The 20904-nt window shown below is 41.8% G+C and overlaps 1 protein-coding gene across 1 annotated transcript; it reads left to right on the top strand.

Moving 5' to 3' along the window:
* Nucleotides 1-9014: 9014 nt before the first annotated feature.
* Nucleotides 9015-20414, top strand: c1ql4a (complement component 1, q subcomponent-like 4). The gene is made up of 3 exons (XM_046057582.1): nucleotides 9015-9220; nucleotides 9519-10892; nucleotides 19098-20414. Exons 2-3 carry the CDS (start codon nucleotides 10347-10349, stop codon nucleotides 19275-19277), a joined length of 726 nt encoding a protein of 241 aa, XP_045913538.1. The 5' UTR covers nucleotides 9015-9220; nucleotides 9519-10346; the 3' UTR covers nucleotides 19278-20414.
* The last annotated feature ends 490 nt before the right edge of the window (nucleotides 20415-20904 follow it).

The following is a 20904-nucleotide window of genomic DNA, read 5'->3' as shown; positions in this document are numbered from 1 at the left end:
AGAGATTAGTATGCATTGAGAGAGGACTTCTAAGCTTTAATGGGCCCAACCAAAGTCAAGATTGTCCCTGCACCGTGTGTCCACTCATCATCCATCAGTTTATCTATTCGCTATAGTGAACTCCACCTACAATTTGAAACGCATCAGACTGAGGATGCAATCCAGCTACATGTTCAAGCGTTAATTATTTCCCTTGCAACTCCCTCCTCCTACTGCCTCCAAAACACTTCTTAGATTAAAAACCTGATGCTGGTCTGAGAGCCTGCACTCTCATACCTCTGTGTGCACCAGCCACTTCCAGACATTTAGCTCTTCTTTCCCTGGTCACCACTCTTCTCCCTGCTGGGTCCCCAAAGGTAGAATGACCTTCCCTCTCTGTTCTGAAAATAAGAGTCACACCCCGTCATCCATCATTTACTGAAAACTCATGTTTTCAAGCATCTCCATGTTCCCACTGAATCATTTTGTTTCTGAAAAAATGAATAAATAAATGTATAGTGTCTTGGCACATTGGTCCTGATTCTGTCAGCCAAATGCTTAAGTTGTCACTGGAAAGACACTAAGAGTCTATAGCCACCAAGGCAACACAGTCTCACTCCCTACTCGTCAAATGTCTGACGCATGATCAAGGCCCTTTGTCGTCGCTTTTTAAAGACTTGGGTAGCCCTTTTGCATCAATTATTGACGTTTAGGGATCCACAGTCAAGTTAGCAACGCTTAGCAACAATAAATATGCAATATCCGGTTACACTTTCAAGGTAAAACGTAACGTTTCGATACATTGCCATGTTGAAACGCGCATAATTAAAGTCGTGAAACGTTGCAGTTTCGTTAGGTTTAGGCACAGAAAGTACTTGGTTGGGTTTAGGCAACAAAACTACTTGGTTAAGGTTAGGAAAAGATCATGGTTTGGGTTAAAATAGCTATGTATGTCAATTAAGACTTAAGTTAACTAACGTTAATGTCAATTTACCTCACTCGCCTAAATAAAAACATTTAATGTTTTGTTTCGCACGGGACACAAACCCTGTTCTCCTGCTTAAAGGTCCGGGTTCTGGCTCTCTATCCACCCCAATCACCTCCTTACTTCGTCTTTTCTCTTAAATATCATACTTGCCTTTACCATCAAAAACTGACACAACAGGGCTTCCCTCAATACGTCGAACTATGACGTCAAAGGGATCCCTAGTGCGTCAGAAACTGACGATTATGGCTCTTGACCAAGCGTCCATATGTGACGACTTGGGAGTGAGACCGGGTTGACCAAGGGCGGACTGGCACAATAATTCAGGCCAGGAATTTGACTCCACCTTGGCTACCCTGTTCAAGCAAACCTCCAGACCGCTAATTTTTCTGGACTAACCCTATTTGTTGATGTATAGGTATCAAACCAGGTATAGTCTTTGCCACTATGTTCATCTTCAGACATTTGGGACTGATTATTAAAGTACCCTATGTGTGCACTGAGTTTCTTCTTAAGAAGTTGTTCTAAAGTGTCCTGCCTGGTTAAATAAATGTTTAATAAAAAAATAAAAATTCAAGGTATGATAAGGCTATGGGTGCACCCTCAAAACTCCAGAGAAATAGTCTAGGCTAAATACACTAATCATAGCACATACAAATTGTTGATTGTGGCCTATGGAATGTTGGTCCACTCCTCTTCAATGGCTGTGCGAAGTCAGATCGAGACTACGATGAGGACGACGAGCATGTAGATGAGCTTCCCTGAGACGGTTCCTGACAGTTTGTGCAGAAATTCTTTGGTTGTGCAACCCGATTGTTGCAGCAGCTGTCCTGTGGCCTGTGAAGATGCTGGATGTGGAGATCCTGGGCTGGTGTGGTTACACGTGGTCTGCGGTTGTGGGGCCGGTTGGATGTACTGCCAAAATCTCTCAAATGCCTTTGGAGACAGCTTATGGTAGAGAAATGAACATTTAATTCACGGGCAACTGCTCTGGTGGACATTCCTGCAGTCAGCATGCCAATTGCATGCTTCCTCAAAACTTACGACAGCTGTGGCATTGTGCTGTGTGATGGAACTAAACATTTCTGAGTGGCCTTTCATTGTGGCCAGCCTAAGGCACACCTGTGCAATACGCATGCTGTCTGATCAGCATCTTGATATGCCACACCTGTGAGGTGGATGGATTATCTCGGCAAAGGAGAAGTGCTCACTAACACAGATTTTGACAGATTTGTGGTCATTATTTGAGAGAAATAGGCCTTTTGTGTACATAGAGAAAGTGTTAGATCTTTGAGTTCAGCTCATGATGAATGGGGGCAAAAACAAAAGTGTTGCGTTTATGATTTTGTTCAGTATGTACATATATCCTGAACAAAATTATAAACACACACACACACACATTTATATATATATATACATGTAAATATTAGCAGCTAGAAAGATTCATTCAAAAACTAGCATTGCTAGCAGGAGCAGGAGGGGCTGCTGCATCTGTACTTGCCACCATCTTGGGTTTGTACATTAGCTTTCCAAATATTAAGTCATGAACCAAAGATGATTAGAAATTATTAGAAATTAAAATTTATGCTTGACGATGGCACTAGAGGATTCTCATCAATCATCACAAATCATCTAGAGAAGGACTAAAATGTTGGAACCAAATTTCATGGCAATCCATTCAGTAATTATTGAGACATTCCACTCAAAACCACCTGTCAACTTTATGGTGGCAGTACAGAAAAAGTGAAAGGATCATGATAGTCAGTAGAAGGCATTCTCTGAAAACCATGAAGGTCCGTTCCAAACATTTGTGCCAGTCCATCCAGTAGATGTTGAGCTATACCACAGGATAACTGAACACTTTGACCTGCTGGTGCAACAAGAGGAGTGGGTCACCAAAGTCAATCAGATTTATTCCCAGAGCAACCTGAATATCTGTCCTAAATTTCATGGCAATCCATCTCATACTTTTCAAAGGATTTTACAAAAAAACTAAAATAGATGTAGGGTGGTGCTAAAAAGTCAGGGGATCACCGAAGTCAATAGGATGTATCCTTTGGGGACCATGGATATGCATTCAAAATTTCAGTGGAATCTGTCCAATAGTTCTTTAGATATTTCAGTGGGACTCAAAGTGGTGGACTGATCGACCGAACAACTAACCAACCAACCGACAGATTAACATTCATGCGTGGCTAAAAAACCTTTACCATACCCTTCAGTCATCATATATTCTGCTTCGTTACAGGACTTTTGAGGACACACACTGGCCCATACTAGCACAAGGACAGAGGAGATAGAGGGATGAGTGCACGGCACAGAAGGGGTGGTCAGGCAGAGAAAGCCAGATAAATAGACAGCTGAGAAATGAGAAAGTGTAATTCTTCCTTGGCACAATTTATCATGCCGTACCTGACAGCCACCAACCATAAGTCACCAAATAATCACTCTCAATAATTCAGAGGGATCTCTTGTGTCCTCCCTTCCCCTCTGCCTGCCCTTGTTACGCATACCCATGACACAAGGTCAAACCACGTTCCCATTGACAATCTTCATGAATGCAATTTGAGGAAACCAGGTTTGACTCGCTTGACTGTATTGCTGCGGTGCATAACAACAGGTTAGAAGGACAGAAAGGACGAGTTGTTCATTCCTCCCAGAGTTTCTTAGCGATCTTGCATCCAACCGTCTGGACTAATGAATGGACATCTCCATGGGAACGTCCCACTGCATCGCTGATACACAATACGCTGCTATTTCCTTACATTCCAGTAATATCCTCCTGTACTGTGGAGACGCTTACAGTCAGCCAGTGCTGTTTTTTCTGTTTCTGTTTTCTTGGATTTCCACCTGTGCCATTATATAAACACCACAGATCAATGCCAGTTTTCTCAGTGGAGATGAATTCTGCAGGACATAAAGATGTCACAACATGGGGATAATTGTTATATATATATACAGACATATATACGCAAAATTAGAAATACAAGTTCTTGATTACAAGAATAAGTAAACATGGGAACTCAAGGACTTGATTATGACTGAAAGAAATTATGAGGCAGATAAATGTATCATTTCTCCAACAGCATGTGTATTGGTTGGGATAGCTGGCCAGTCCATTCATCCTCGACATGTTGCTGTCAGAGCCTCTCTGCAGACGAGTGATGACCATCCTTGTCAGACCAAGTGCTGTCTGTCTCCCTCTGAATGATAGAAATGTAGAGTGTGTCTGTACGCAAGGACGGATCAATTTCTATCACTTTGTCCTCTACGTAGCCGTGCTATCCCTTGTCATACCTTGAAAATCACTGTAATCTCTTCTCCTCTGAAATAGAAGATTTGGATGTTTTTTCCCCCATCACTATCTGAATCTTAATCCACACCTCTCATATATTGGTAGGGTTTTCGCTCTGACATCTGTCCCTGCTGTGTGTCACTTCTCGACCTTTTCTCTGTGTGTGTGTCCATCATCTCTTTTGTCTGTCACTGCTGGTGTGGGTGATCATGTGTGCGGGGTGTGTTTATTTCACAGCGTGAGACGGGAGGGGATCGCCACCGACTTGGGAATGCTGTGAAAATGTCATTGTTTGGTTGTGCTCTGCTTTATGACACAGTTTATACAGCAGCGATGATTTTTCTTCCCCAGCGTGGCCTTCTGCTTTGTCTGCCTGGAATCAGGAACGGTAAATAAGTGGTAATGGGAGTGAATGGGAGGGGAAGTCAGCCAACGTCTTTCTGTCATCACTTTAGAAGGTTGCGACCCTAAAGCATGGTGGCACAGAGCTGCTAAATTATTCAGGCTGTGTCTCAAGCCCCGATCTCTGGAGAAGACAGGCCTGTGATTGCTGGGAGCGGACTGACTGACATTTGCACATGAAAATCGCCTCTGTTTCCCCCAAACACCCGTTCTGCTCAAAGAAAACAGTAGAGGGACCCTGGTTCTGTGTGATGGGGGCTGTGGTTTGTGGTGGGTAACGGTGGGTTGAGGGAGAGTTGGTGGCAGAGGAAGCATTGCTTTTTAGATGTGCTGCAGAGCAGTGAACTATCAGGCTCACTGAACATGTTCGTAACTCCTGGAGAAAACAAACTAGGAGAAAAGTTCGGTAAATTAATATCCTAAAAGTGTCAATATAACAAGTATAACGTAGCTTGGATTTTAGAGTGGCAGAGCAGGACCTAGGGGACTAGCTGCCTCATAAATCATCTTTCTGATTGGGGTCAAGGGCCATTTGACTGAGACATGAGCAGAAATGTGATTTTTGTTATGGGAATATTTTCTCACCAATAATGCAATAATACAGTGTGCATATCCCAGCATACATATTGACTAAATGCCAGCATAGAAATTCCAGATAGTTGGGATTAATGCAAAACAAAGAATCAATGTGTTCTAAAAAGGCCACTGCAAGCTCAGTGAATGGTTGCATATCTCTATAATGATCCATTACACTGTACAAGGTGTAGGTGTGTTTCAAAGCCAGTAAAGAGAATAACTATTCTGTAATTGCAAATTGAGTTTGTTTTGTTATAATTTATTATAATAAATCTTCAGTAAAGTGTTACCAAAACAGTCCACACAATCCAAGTTGTTAACTGTTATTTGGCCAATTAAAGCTGGGGAGCTTTTGATTAATCAGACTCCCTGTAGAGTGCAGTTAAAGTGAGCGAGTAGGAGAGTGTGTGTAAGGGAGGAGAGTGAGAACATCCCTCTGTATGCCGGACCATGTCTCTGAGCTGAAGGCGAAAGGAGTGGGGGTGAGGGGTGGGAGGGGGAGGAGGTGGGGAGGTGCAGAGGATAACTGGCCCTGCTGGGAGAAAGGGAGGGAGGAGGAGGAGGAGGAGGAGAAGAACACAACTAAAGAAATGGAGGGCGAGAGAGAGGGAGAAGGAGAGGGTGGAGCATCGGACAGATGACAAATTGTGATTAATAAATGTGGTTCAGGACAGCGGTGTGGAGGGGTTGTTATTAATAGAGAGAATTAGAGTGGCTGTGCAACTCAATCTGCACACTGTCACTCTGCATCAGGCCCCATAATCAGAGCCTAATGAAACAGCACGGCACCAGGATGTAGACACATTCACACCCGTGCACTCTGCTTACAAATCTATACTCACTGTACAGTAAACACACAAATGCTCAGGTAAGTCAGGGAGAAAATAATGCATTACATGTCAGAGTGCATGAAAAAAGTGACGCACGGACTAGTGGGCCTGAAAAAACAAACTTCATATTCATCTTTGAATTATCTTGCTAAAAATGTGACGTTTTTTTCTGTGAGGCAAAAACTCCATTTCTTTTCCTTTTTACTGCATGATTTATCCTTATCCCACAGCGGCCTTATTTTCAAGGACCAATCCCAGTGCAAGCATCATATGTATCAGTGATCTTCACATGTTACTCTACAGACATGACTGTAAATACAGCAGTGTGGATGTCTTTCTACAGCATCTGTTTCCTCAACTGTACAGTTCTCATAGATTCCCTGGTTTTAGACTTGCCCCTAAATCCCCTCTTTATACCCCAAGTGACCTCTAAATTGATTTACAAGAAAGTAATCTACATGGCAAAAAATGGGAGCATGATAGCTGGATTCCTGTCAGCGTTAACTGTGGAAGATGTGAGCAATGGTCCCCTGGGAATGACGGCCCTCCGGCAGCTACGTGCCTCGTGAGGACGATATGTCGTTCTGTATGCGTTGGTCACACTCACTGTGCTGGTGTGGATTGTGTGGCGGTGGCACTATCCTAAAACAAAACACAATTTGTCACATATACAGTACCTGTATGTGATATATGATATATATATATATACACTGGTATATCAAGCCATTGATACTCTGCTTGGAAGAAACATTTGGTTTGTTTTGTGCCATGCATTTCATAAATAAATAAAATATTAAAAGTATAGAGTTATTTAAATGATGCTGTGAATGGCTGAATTTAAGAATTAGTATGACTAAGCAGATAAACTAGCCATAGCAGAAGAGAAATACGCCATGATTAATGTAGCCATAAATAAGTTCCTGCTCCACACTTACTTGTTTACACAGAACAGAAGAGAGAACAGCTAGAGCTCGAATTATACAGGCGTGTGCACAAAAGGCAGACATTTATTCTTGGTGTATCATAATATATGAAATTTATTATTAAACAAACTTATAACTCAAACAGATAAGATTCTCTTATAGCACTTTTTCTATTGGTGACAGTGGAGGCTGAGTGAGTCACAGGGAAGAGCAAACGACATGACAAAGCAGTTGCATCGAATAAATATATATATAAAAAAGACACATTTCATCAACATAATGCATAACGGTGAAATCCTAGGTGAGTGTGAGAACTAAGGGGACCAAATCAAGAAGAGAATAGGGAGAGAGGGAGACAGACAGCTGAAAGACATGCACATATTTCAATATTAATCATCTCAGTAATATTTCAACAGGCTTTAAAAATCCAATCCCGAGCATATTGCCTCTGACTGTTGGCAATGATTAACTACCCCATGCTGCTTAGGACCTCTGAGCACTGTTTTAGCAGGCCACACTGAGTGACCCGCTAACTGGGACTGACACAGCATTTAACTCGTCTCTGCACTGCTCAGCTTTACCAACATTTCCCAATGGAAATAGTCCATCTCTTCATGCCCTCCACCTCAATTTCCCACAAAGTCCTACCCATCCTTAGGAAACCGCCTTTAAACTCTGTGATTAAGCCGGCTCTCCATGTCTGGTGGGATCAGGTCAGATGATCCCTACATTGCCAGACAGTGGTCATCATATCAGAGGAGAGAGAGGTCGAGGAGGTGGTGGTTGATGAAAAGGGAGTCATCAATACTGTATGCAGACCCATTCCCTTTGCTCCGACCACTTCGGCCATTAAACTTTAAACACGCTGATCTGCGATTGTGCCTGTCAGACAGGTGACACAAGGAAATGATGACATGAGGATGTTTCTGCAGTGGAAGGGTATCAACACGTGAATGTGACTGGTAACTAAAATTGTAGGAAGCCTATTTTAGCCCAAATGGCATCACATTATTCCCCTACTGCCATTACAACAGTGAGAAAATGTTCAGTACAAAACACGGTCTTCCATTACTAAAACTAAAAAACTCCTTCTCTATGTATACCTACATATGTCTACGTCTGTGCATGTGTGTGTGTGTGTTTGTGTGCATGTGTACACCAGAGGGCAGGCATTGTATGTGTTTGTGTGTAAGGTTTTAGGTAAAGGAAGAAGAGCAGCACAATGTGTGGGGCAGGGTGTCTCACTAATGAGGCTTTATGGCTGTGGGATGCGAGTCACACACACAGACGATGGTCTGGGGAACATTTAGTGTCTCCTCTCCATTCCTCACACATCATGCTGAGGCAGCTTTTACTTATAGTCACCCACCTCTGTCCTCCCTTTTTCCTGGCACACAGAAGATGAAAACATCTGCCTTCGTTTTGCAACACTTTATCAAACATTTTGCTTGCAACCAGTGTGCCTCGGACAACAGGTGAATGTCAGGCTAACAAGACACAGATGGGAGGCATCATCCAGCCCCCATTTTTATCGGTTTACAGTGAAATACATTTAGGATACCATTTGAATTTGGCTCACAAATTATAATATATGATTAATATTTTTATTGTATTTTTATGTATTTTACCACACTGTTTATTGTAAAATACAATAAAAAATCTTCAATGGATGTTAGCCCTCAGTTTAGGTTGCCAATCCATTTCAATATAGCTGCTATGTGGTCTACAGTTTTTTTTTATTAGAGACTGAGAAGCAAAATAAAATTGCTGGTATGATCAAGTAAGAGAGCGAGAGAGCGAGCAGCGAGAGAGAGAGACACACACAGAGAGAGAGAGAGATCTAACAGGTGTCGACTAGGACTACCCATGGACCAAACACTGCGATAAGCGATACAGTGGACAGTCACTCTGAATAGGAGCGTCAGATTGCCTTGCTTCCCTCATTTGGACTTGTGTCAAAAAGTGTTCTAGCAGGTATTTTTTGGGCTTCATTTCCTCCGAAGTTAGCCATCTGCTCTCTATTTTCTACCTGGAAAGAAAAGAGGGGATTAAGCGCTGATTAAGAAACTCTCGTCACTTTCCTGTCATCTCCTGCGCACCCGTCGGCTCTCTCCGTTTGGCACTCCAGCGGTCCAAAGTCCTTCAGTCATTTTGGTGGGACGGCGGGCTGAACTGATCAACAAAGAATTTTATCCTAGAGAAACATTTTTTGGATTATAAAGAGCAGATGGTGAGTTTTTAGGTTCAGTTTTAAATTTAAGGACAAACATGACGCATTGTAGAGAATGACCATAATTGTAATTTACAAGTATCACCTTTAAAAAACATTTATATTCATCATTATTTGGCTTATTAATAGAGCACATCGTTACCATCTTTATTTTAGAAACTATTATTTTGTCCTGATCTTTATCATTGTCTTTGAATTAATGCAGTTATATTATAGTTAATTTATGACAATAGTAGTAAATAAGGAGTAAATAAGGACAAATCAGTTATTGAGTATTTTTGCTCTTTTTGCTTTCCAGATGCAGATATAGTCACAGGAGAAATCTATCAACAGCCCATGCAGGCTGACAAAAGTGTTATTTGTTCCCCGAAAACGGCACCTTTTTAATGTGGACAGTGGAAACAAGACAAAAGTGGGGATTTAAGATCTGTGATGAACTTTTGTCACTTGGCATTAAGTGAGACGTCCACATGAAGTGAAATCCTGTGCTTTGTAGGGGGGACTTGAAAGAAGATTCTTAATCTGTAAGAAAACTGTAAAGCATACTTCATCCAAGACAACAAACAATACCTCCACTCCCTCCTAAATTAGCTGAATTTGACACCGGCCCTCGTTTCAGCATACTTTTAATAAGCTCCGCTTTCACAACAGCCCTTTCAGTGCCAGTCATGGTTTCTGTTTGATGCTGAAAATTAAATTGAACTAGAAGACAACAGAGTCAACAAAGGTGAACCAGACAAATAACTTGTGTTTTTTGTAGTATGCCACCACAATTCTGAGACATCCAGATTTTTGTGTGTGTTTCCTTAAACACTGTGGTGTGTAAAGGGTTCACCTTTTTAACCACAGGCTTTTAAATATCTTGTTCTTGGTCCCTTGGACATCTTTATCACTTCTCTGGGACCCCATCATCCGTTTTCTTCCCCCCTGGTTGTCTGCCATTTTGCGTTTTCTCTCATACTTAGCCCAGTGATACCTTCTTCACCTTTCATACCATACTGGTTCTCTGAGAGGGTTCATCCTGGCCGGCACTATTCCAGCCAAAGGGGAAGAAGACTTCCTGACGCTGGCCGCTTCGCGGCTCAGCCGCAGGAAACGAGTCATTGGAGCTGCTGTAGGTGTGGCCATGGTTCTAATACTGTTGGTAGCCATTCCCTTGCTGGTCCACACAACCAAAGGGAGGAACACCGGAAACGCAGGGAGCCATTATGAAATGCTTGGAAGCTGCAGGATGGTATGTGACCCATACACGACGTCTCAGCCTGGCCAGGAGCTGACAGCTGTGTCTCCACCACCCCAGGATTATTCTGGGAAGAAGATAAAGTCTGGGCTTCGTGGGCCTCCAGGGATCCCAGGTCCTCCGGGAGCACGTGGACCCCCTGGAGAGCCAGGCAAACCAGGGCCACAGGGGCCGCCAGGTCCCGGTCCTGGTGGCTATTCTCCCTCACTGTACACTCCCAAAATCGCCTTTTATGCAGGGCTACGCAAGCAGCATGAGGGAAGTGAAATATTGAAATTTGATGATGTTGTGACCAATGTGGGCAATTACTATGAGCCCAGCACCGGAAAGTTCACATGTCCTCTGCCTGGCATCTACTTCTTCACCTACCATGTTCTGATGAGAGGTGGTGATGGCACCAGCATGTGGGCAGACCTGAAGAAGAACGGACTGGTTAGTAATTGTGTGTGTGTGTGTGTGAGTGTGTGTGTGTCTGGGTGTGTGTAGTGTGAGTATGTGCATGCATGAATGTGCCTGTATAACAGATGCTCTGTATGTATGTGTTTGTATGTATGCACACACACGACCATGCAACAGTTTCTTTTTCACTGTTGACCATCCTGTGTTACCATTGACTCACATTCACCTCTGTAACATTGAGCTCTTCAGATTCAGAGCACATTCCACTTAGCAGGTGGCAACATGACAGCCAAAGAATGAAATAGCAATCTTTCTTCTCATTAAGGGGAATGCTTCATGCTATACAGTTTAAAATCCCAGCTAAAGATATTTGCATTCCCACATGTACTGTGGCTAAATGACAAGTGGCAGAATGCAGCCGCCACCGGCAAAAGGAACAGTCTAATTAGTAAGTATCATACACAGAGCCTGATTATCGCCTAAACAGAAGTGCAAAAGAGCACAGGAGAAATGTCTGTCAGTACGTGGACCAGTCAGTTTACACCTCAGCTAAATAAATAATGAATGTAAAATTGACAGTCCACTCATCCACTCCCTCATTCCCCAGACACTAATTAAAGACAGAGGGGCTGATGGGGGGGAAGGGGAGAGGTGGGATAAATCACAGGGATTTCATCAGAGGACTCCAAATTCAGGAAACATTCTTCAAGTTGCTTTTCACATTCGTTCATTCATTCATCAAAGACTTTAAATGCAAAATGCTTTCTTCTCAGACCTACCTTACTACACATGCAGTGTACCAAGGAACGTTTAAACAAGTGCACACAGGGTACATACTGTACTTTTCATCACCACAGTTTTAAATGAGGTTGATTTAGTATAGTTAATTTAGACTTTCGTAAAAGTAAATGTTGAAAATTATTCATCATTAAGCATTGCTTGATTGTACTGTATATGACAAGACCACAAAGGTGAATTTGTGTTTAAGGCTGCCTGCCTAATGTCCTATATTGTCATTCAAGTCATTTTAGCCTGCTAAATAATTTACACATCTTAGATTGGATCCCTGAACACCCTCTATACTTTTTCGCCTAACCCCTCCCCAGCTTGTTCATTGATTCTCCATTAATTATCTTTTCACTCAACTCAATCATTTAACCTCACCCAGGTCAATCTGACATCCGTTATGTGGCCTCCTTAAACAGTTCTGTTAAATAGAGCACTCACCTAACAGGCATCTACCCAAATAGAGCTGCTGGTGGATTAAACTGGAGTGTAAATGAAGTGCTGCAGTATTCTTGATCATATTTTGGAGTTATTGAAGCCCCGAGGCAGGCGGGTAGTCAGTGGCCAGGGTTTACTAAATGGGCACGATGTCTGACAGGTTGCATTCCTGACTGTAGAATCAAACAGCCTGTTTAACTATTGCCGTAGGTACTGAGGCTTTATTTGATATTTGTCATCCCGTTGAGTTTTTATAAACCAAAAAAACCCCAAAACATAAAAACGATTGCCATAGCCACAAATTTGACACCTTCCCTCTCCGCATGTGTTGTAACTTTTACACCTTAACAGATAAGGTCATTTGTAAGCTTAGGTTTATGAGGCAGCCACTCTAACAGATTTGGTACTGAGACAGATTCAGCGATGAATGAGTAAAACACAAGAGACTCGACATGACAGGAGCATGCTGAGACGTCCACTTGGAGACAGTGAAAGTGGGAGCAAAACAAGACAAGTGGGTTGATGGGAAGATCAGGGGTGGAGCAGAGGAAGATAGATGACTTAATGGAGGTGTAGAGACAGTGGGCTTGTAGACGAGGCATCAGGGAGGCTGGTGGACCGATGGACACCCACTCAACACGTCTCAGCTTGACAAGTGATCAAGGCCGGCCAGAGAAAGAGAGAAACCTGAGACAATTTGAAAGCAGTAAATTCATTAATCCTGGATGTCAATATATTTCCTCTGGGAATTTTTGATGCGTGACTCAAATCGTCTTTGCTAATGATGCTAAATTAGGCAAACTGCATTTACTGCATGGACTCGTGCCAGGCGACATGGTTGTGGTATAATGCAATGCCAGGATCTCAGGAGGATGTGCTGACTGTGGCAGGGCTTCCATGGGATTGCTATAGATCCGATACCTATTACCTTCGCTAAGTCCCCACTCTGTAAAGCCTACCTGCTCACACCTCAATCTAACTTTCACAAATCATTGCAGCATGACAGGGCTTTGGAGCCAGGGGATTTGCGATTGAAGGGGGCTTCCATGTTCGTAATGTGACTGTAATTCACTTACAGTGCAATTCCAATGCATGATGTGGATGTTTGCTCACTGTTACACCCTATTTTCTTTTTTTTTTTGCACAGTTGGGAAACATTGCCAAATTTGATAACCCAGTTTGGGAAGCTGATGGCTCCATATTATATCCACATGATACATAATCATTGAATATTGATTTACCCTAGAAAAAAGTTATGAATGCACTTCTCATTAGTGCCACCGCTGTTATAAATACATTTAATCACCCTATTTCTTAAATCACTGTCAAGGATACATGAGTTGTATGCTACTTGATATTCCAGCTTGGTAGCAAATGTTATTAAGACAGTTTATGCTAATGTTGGCATGCTTTCTGCTGTGAAGGGTGGTAATACGTCATGCGTACCTTCTCAACAGAGCTTCTTCCCTTTCCCCCCAAACTGGTATGTGAGCTGCCTACCTCATTTACATTCTCACAGTGCACCACTGTATATGTATATTAAATATTCTCAATACAATGTGTAATGTAGACAAATAGATACTGGCTCGGCTCCCATTTAATCTCTCCGTTGTTTTTCACCTGTCGTAGACTCTTTTAATAGCTCAGTTAAAGGTCAAGTTATTTCACACAGTAGTGTTAAAATGTCATCACTCGCTGTAATGACCGGTACCTGTATTAACTTCCCCCAGTACAGGGACATAGATATGCTACAGGTGAAATATAATTAGCCTCAGATCTGAGGGCAAGAAAGAGTTAGATACAGTACACAGCAGAATATGTTCGATGAAGAGAAGTCAAATGTTGTCTTTTTAATCCATAAAAGATCTAAATAAAATGTATGAAAAGGTTCCTCTTAAGAAACACAGTAAATAAAATAAGTCAATGCCTTTCACAATGTGCATGGCTTTGACCATTACAGTGCAGCAGACAACATTTTAATGCTGTATGGCAGGTAATAGCAATCTGAGGTACCGTAGTCGCTTGTCGCCATGTAATCCCTGGGCTCCCAGAGGAGAGGGAAAACCTATTCAATAAATATTCTATTTCCACAACATCGCTCCCCCCCATACTTGTCCCCAACCCTCCTGCCTTGTGCTGGAGTCCCTTAGGTAAGTTTAACAGCTACTTTTCTATTGTCTCCGCTCTAAGAGGTCAGTATATCACAGTGAATGAATCCTGTCAGTTTTATTACCAGTGGAGCACAGCACCACAGATAAAAACAAGACTTCATATACCCCCACATCTCCCTGGTCTCACAAAATAGCCTCGCTTGATCAGTTTGTTACTCTAGCCCCCCTCCTTCCCCCTTCCTCAACCCTCTGGCCTCTTGTTTTTGTTTTTTCCCCCTCCCTCTCCCATCTTTTCGTCTATCCTTGTCTGTCTTCTGCGCTGCGGCTGCACTTGTATAGAAAATGACACTGCAGCTGCTCTCCGACACCACCGCCCCTCCTTCCTCCTTGCCTGTGGCCCCCTCTCCTCCCAGGCATGTTTACTGGAGGCCCTATAATGAAAGGGCTAGGCAGAGACAGAGACAGCCACAGGCAAGCCCTGGGGGCCCCTGCCTCATGGCTCACAACCCTTCCAGCTCCAGGATCAGCACAGTGTGCTGCCTGGTTCACACGGATCAGTCTGTGTCCTCCAGCCGTATCCATCTCCTTTGTTGGCTTCCTGTCCTAATCCCACCATGGCTCCCTCATGCCTCTCTGTCTGGTATCTGCGTTAATGGATGGCTTGCATTATTCCTTCACGCACATGGACATCAGCTGAAGCACATATTGGCAAAATGATTTGAGTGATGAATATTATTTCGTTGTACAGAATTCAACCGCACTTCCACGCACTAAGTCCTGAGAATCCGAGAAGACCTGAGGGAGGAAAGATCTCCCTACATCTCCCTCCGTTACACTGTTTAGCCAAAATAATGAGCAGGATGACATATGCCTGGTGTCGATAGGAAGTCACAACAACTGTCAGCTGCAGTCAAACATGCAAATGGGATGTATTGGCTGTCACTACACATGTCAAGCAGAACAACAATATAACCTTTCCAGATGACAATGGATTGGTGTCATTATTTGAGAGATGGTCTTCTGAGGGCCTAAAAAAGCGTTTAATTATACTAATTGAGCAGCCTGGGTGACACAAGGGCATGCAAAACGGAAAAAAAGAGTTGGGTCTGATCATATAGTAAATCAATTTGATATATATAAAAATATACATTTTGCACATTCTATAAATGTTCGTATTAATAAGTTGTCACATTCTATTTAAGTGCCTGCCACCTACAAATTGTTGTTAGAGAAATTACTAAGTTTCTTATGAACTTTGATTTTGCTCTGAAAAAAGATGTCAGATTGCATTAGAATATTTTTATCTCTCCATCTGCACTATACTTTCATGAAGGAATCAAATAATTTCACCAGTTAGCTAGATTTATCCACATCTTAACTACAGGATGAATGATAAATCGTAATATAAGGGGTTTCTGGTTGTCTGTAGAGGCATGTCTTTCACTTCTCCACATCCCAGACAGCCCTATTTAGACAGACTGAGGAACAGGTATTAATGTATCTGACTTACATGTCCTCACCATTTCCCCCATTGAGCCAGTGTTTCTTTTAATTCTATTTCTGTTTAACTTTTACTACTTAACATACAATTAACAGATAGAAATAAAAAGGAGGCCATATTACACCAGAATAAATTATCTTTCCATCTACACTATATTTTCATGAAGGGATCTAATAATTTCACCAGTTAGCTACATTTGTCAACATCTTAACTGCAGAATGAAGCAATATATTGTATGGTGTCCTTAGACTGGACTGTTTTTGACCATTTTGGTGCTCTAGGCCAGATTACCACTGGCGCCCCTTAGTGCTCTGGCATTTCCAAAGCCAAACTAATCATTTTCACTTTCAATCAACAATATTTGGCTTCACTCATTTCAAAACATAGTTGATGTAGCAAATACACACAATTTCAAGGAGACAGGGTTGCAATGAGCATATCTACATGTGTCGATTCTTTTTGGTCTGGCTGTGTCCCCCAATCAATAATCAAAAACACATAAAAAAGGAATCAATAAACTGTCATCTTAATATAATGATTTTTATTGTGCATGTAAAAATGATAACTGAGTATATGAATGTTCCAACAACGATTACAAAATATGAATAGTAAAATGGAAAAATCAAAATAAAGATGAATAGAGTTAAACAGTAATCAAATTTTAGGAGTTGTTACCCCCTCCGGGTGATTACCCTGGTGAAGGATTCTAAACTACACAAAATTAGTTAGTCACACAATTTAGATCACAATATTTCAGAATTTAGGTAATCAATTAATTCAATAGAAGTCTAAATAATTGTCTTAGATTGTTTTAAATCTTTAAAGAGATGAACCAAGGTGATGCCGAAGAAATTGTCCCTGCTCTGCAGATATTGAAAAATGTCCGCTCCAACAATCTCTCCCTCTCCCATATTTAATACTCCCCTCTGCTCAATGCCACGTTGACTTCCGGTGAACTTCTAAACTGCGTCATTGCACTTCAGAATTCTAGGTTCTTTCCATGTTATCAAAGTTCAGCAAAACAACTCATTAATCTGATATCCCCCCTGAGTGAGAAACTTTTATTTCTCTAAAGCACACAAACTTTTTAAACCCTTGATGACAATCATGGTGTTCACAACAATTTAAAGGTGAAACAGAGTTTAGGCAAAACAACAGCATTTGTTGGTTCTCCTTACATGGATATATAAGTACACATACATTCAATATAACAATCTTATAATAATGTGATTACATTAAACATATCAAGGTTCCATATCCAGAATGATTTCTTTTTTCCCAAGAAGCGCCACTGAGGCCTTCCCTGTGTACATAAGTTTCACAGGCCACCTTCTGCCTTCTTGTTACAATTTGCATACATTTCATTAGATATTATACATTTATTTAGATTACTTATGCTTCCCCACTTTTCTAGTCTGTCTCTCTCCCATGTGCAGAGTTTTCCCGAAGGTTCTTTTACAATGGAGAAGGAATGTTGTATTTGGAGTTCTTTTCTGTGGTGTTATAGTTTGAATGATCAAATCGACCTCCATGTCCTGTCATGTGTTCACAAAACTGCTCCAATAAGTACTTTTCACAGCGGCTTCCCCTTACAGCTCGTGATTTTGTTGGTAACAACAACCAAATGAAAATATCTGTTTTTGACAGTGGGGTGACAGGGGTTTCTGGTTGTCTGTGGAGGCATGTCTTTCACAAGGTATCACAGACAGTGATACCTTGACAGACTGAGGAACAGGTATTAATGTATCTGACTTACACTTCCTCACCATCTCCCCCAGTGTTTCTTTTAGTTATGTTTTATTAAAAGTCACTTCCTACAAAACACTGTTTACAGTGCACATTTATTCCACATTAACATGAGAAAAGCGGAATAGCCCTGCAGTGAGAAATATGGCCATTTAAAACACCCATGAGGACTGCAGAATCTAAAATCTAATGAAACAAGACTGTTGTAGTAGAGTAACAATAGCTGTGGTCAGTTTTAATGTGTGGTTGTTGAGCTGTGAAGCCTCAGGAGATCTACTTCTCTGTGCCCTTAATCAATTTGGTTTAGGGTGGACAGGGACATGCTTTTCACTGGACACCAACATGCTGTATGTTGGATGCAGCATCCATGACCTGCATCTCATTTAAGGAGACCTACAGATAGTGCCCAGGAAATTGAACGCAACTTTGGGGTTGATAGATTTTGTAAAATGTGCTCAGATGATGGCACAACAGATTGGTGTAGGTGGGAAGAGAGCATATTGTTTAAGCTACAGTAATTCAGGCTCTGTTGCTCAGCTATTGACTGTCTTCAATTTGATACATGCTCGTTGGGGAGATAGGGGCCCAAGTGATGGGAATGACATGATGGTAGTTGAGTTGCAGATCATATTCCGTGGCTGTCATGGAGATGTGCGTGTCTTGTCTGGCTGCTGACACAGATTGAGTGCTTCCATCCTAGATGGACACTGAGCCAGACACAAGGCCACTGATGGCTGACATATGTCTGATGATTGGAGCTGCTTCACCAGAATTATTGATACATGCTGCTTGAGAGTTTTTATGGAATGCAACCTCGTGTATGATTTTAATTTTTGGCAATTTTGCTTTGTAAAAGTACTTTGTCTGTCTGTCTGTCTGTCTGTCTGTATACACAAAGGGCATCTTGAATCTATGGCAAGACCTACATACATACAATTTACTTAAAGTCTCTTACATGTACATCCCCGTTAAAAACAATAAAAAGGCCCGTTTCCTGCACAACTGTAACTCAATCTAGGCATGTGTATTTAAATGTCTACAGTGAGTAAACCCAATTAAATGTTAACAAACAAGTAAAGATCCACTGCTGCTTGGTCAATAACACCGAACTCACACAAAGCATGCAAATGTGAAACTGTCTGGCTCCGGCATATCCACTCAATATCATGCATATTGAGCTGGCCCAGGATCATAAGCAACAGGTCAATAGCTGGTGTGATGCTCTTTCTCTGCTGAGCTAGTTCCCCCATAGACAACCTGTTGTCCCCAGTGAGTCCGCTTATCTCCACAATCCAATCAAATCTCCACCCTCGCTCCCCGAGCCCCAGCCACAGCTGATCAATAAGAGGCAGAGTGGCTGTGTTCTCAGTCCACCTCTGGGGTCACAGGTCACAGTTCCATCCATCTGTTCATCCAGCATGAGGGTGGGGGTGATGTCATACTCATGAGTGTCTCATTTGAAGAATGTTAATAACTGATCATACCCAACTTGGGGGGAAAATGTGATAAAGGAATAGAACAAGATTTGGTAGATTTAGTTTTAAAGAGCTGTAGAGTTCCTGGAGCTGTTTAGTAAGTGGCGGTGACATTTGCAAGTGTTTATTCAGTTTTGTCCATGTTCTAATTGTCAATGCGTATGTCGTCTGTGGGTGACAGGTAAGAGCCAGCGCCATCGCTCAGGACGCTGATCAGAATTACGACTATGCCTCCAACAGTGTGATCCTGCATTTGGACGTGGGCGATGAGGTGTGTGTGCAGCTGGATGGAGGGAAGGTCCATGGAGGGAACACAAACAAGTACAGCACCTTCTCCGGCTTCCTTATCTACCCAGACTGAATTGAATCCTGGCTCATGGAGAAAGGACACTCTCATACTGTACACATAGACATGTTCACACTTATACAGGCATGTACGAACGCAGATTAATGCACATAAACAGACGTGTACATGCACAATGAATGCATGTGCACACAAATACATCACACATATATGCAACAGACACACGCACACACACACACACACGCTGAGATCACAAGAGACTGCAGAAGTCTGGATAGAGCGGAAATAAGAGATAATTGGAATTAAGTTGTATGATTTTGAGCCAATCATTATGATCAGCTGAATTTTCTGGTGCCCATTGTGTGCAAATTTCAGAATATGTAAAATATAGGTGCGCATAATAATTGCACGTCGTGGCTCTGAAATATCAAAAATACTAATTATAAATTACTAATAATAATGTGTTTCGTATTAAGTGACATTGTGAGAACTGCAATATAACAAACACCATCAGTCTAATTGTTTTTTTAATGCAACAATGGTGTTGAGGGTGCCATTAATCAAGATGACTAAACTGAGGCAAATGCACACCTACTGTATTCCAGTCTTTACCTCTACAATATTTACCTTACACATTTCTGCTCTCCATTCCAGTGACCTTTGATCGATTGGCCTGAGTATATTTTCATCACTGTAAACATTTTTCTTCCCTAAAGTGAATTACGCCACATGAAATTAATTAAATGCCTGTTGTGATTCACCCTGCATCGGGGCAGTACTGATGAAAATAAGGCCATCTGAATAAACACAGATGTGTGACCTTTTCATTCCTGTTACCATCATGACACAGGATATCACACAGCAAGATAAAACTAAACATTAACATAACAAGGCAACGCATTTTATGAATGGCACTCGTGTGTGGTGATGTTTTAATTGCCGAGTGCATTATTGAAAATATTGTGTGTGTGGGGGTATGTCAGTATGTACGAGTGGATATACAGATACTGTAAGGCAGTGAAAAGCAACAGCTGCGGTGTTTTACTTCACATTTATTATTGTAAAATACATTACAGACACATTACTGTAATTACACTGCCATACCTACTTAGTACTTTATTTTTGAGAGACCCTGTCAAAGTCATACCATATGTACAGTATAAACAGTAATCATGGGATGGGCTATCTGGTATGTTGAATAGGTTGAGTAGACAATTGCTATTAAAATATCTATACCTACCATGTCTGTGTTCTTGCATGTTGTTTTGGCGTGTTGAAAGTCAGGGCTGAATAAAGGCACGTACGTTCAACAGTCATAAGACACGCAGACCCTTGTTCAGTTTTAATTTGGAGTGACCACTTGGACCGACTGTGGAGAATTGGATGCATGACATGGCTGCGTGGACTTGCAGCAGAGATCGAACAGTGGCTGACCACGGCCACTGCCTGCTACAGCATGGATTTCCAATATGTCTTAAGACACTAAGACTCAAACATTAATACTGCTATATTGATCTCAGCTTACAATACACCCAGGATCTACAAAATCCATTGAATGTATACATTTTAAATGTAACAATATAGTGATCAATTGTACAAACAACCAAACTGGTTCAGTGTTCGATGAGGCTTATCAAGGTTTTGAAGTGAGATGTGTTGGAAAGCCCACCAATAACAAGAAAAC

Source organism: Micropterus dolomieu, linkage group LG08 (genome assembly GCF_021292245.1).
Source record: "Micropterus dolomieu isolate WLL.071019.BEF.003 ecotype Adirondacks linkage group LG08, ASM2129224v1, whole genome shotgun sequence".
NCBI classification, from domain to species: domain Eukaryota; kingdom Metazoa; phylum Chordata; class Actinopteri; order Centrarchiformes; family Centrarchidae; genus Micropterus; species Micropterus dolomieu.
Note: the sequence above shows the minus strand (reverse complement) of the source record. Positions and strands in the feature narration are given on the sequence as shown.

Excerpts from the sequence above, each read along its gene's own strand:
- c1ql4a (XM_046057582.1), top strand. The coding sequence starts at position 10,347 with ATGGTTCTAATACTGTTGGTAGCCATTCCCTTGCTGGTCCACACAACC. Across the intron at positions 10,893-19,097 it reads ACCTGAAGAAGAACGGACTG|GTAAGAGCCAGCGCCATCGC; the intron begins GTTAGTAATTGT and ends TGTGGGTGACAG.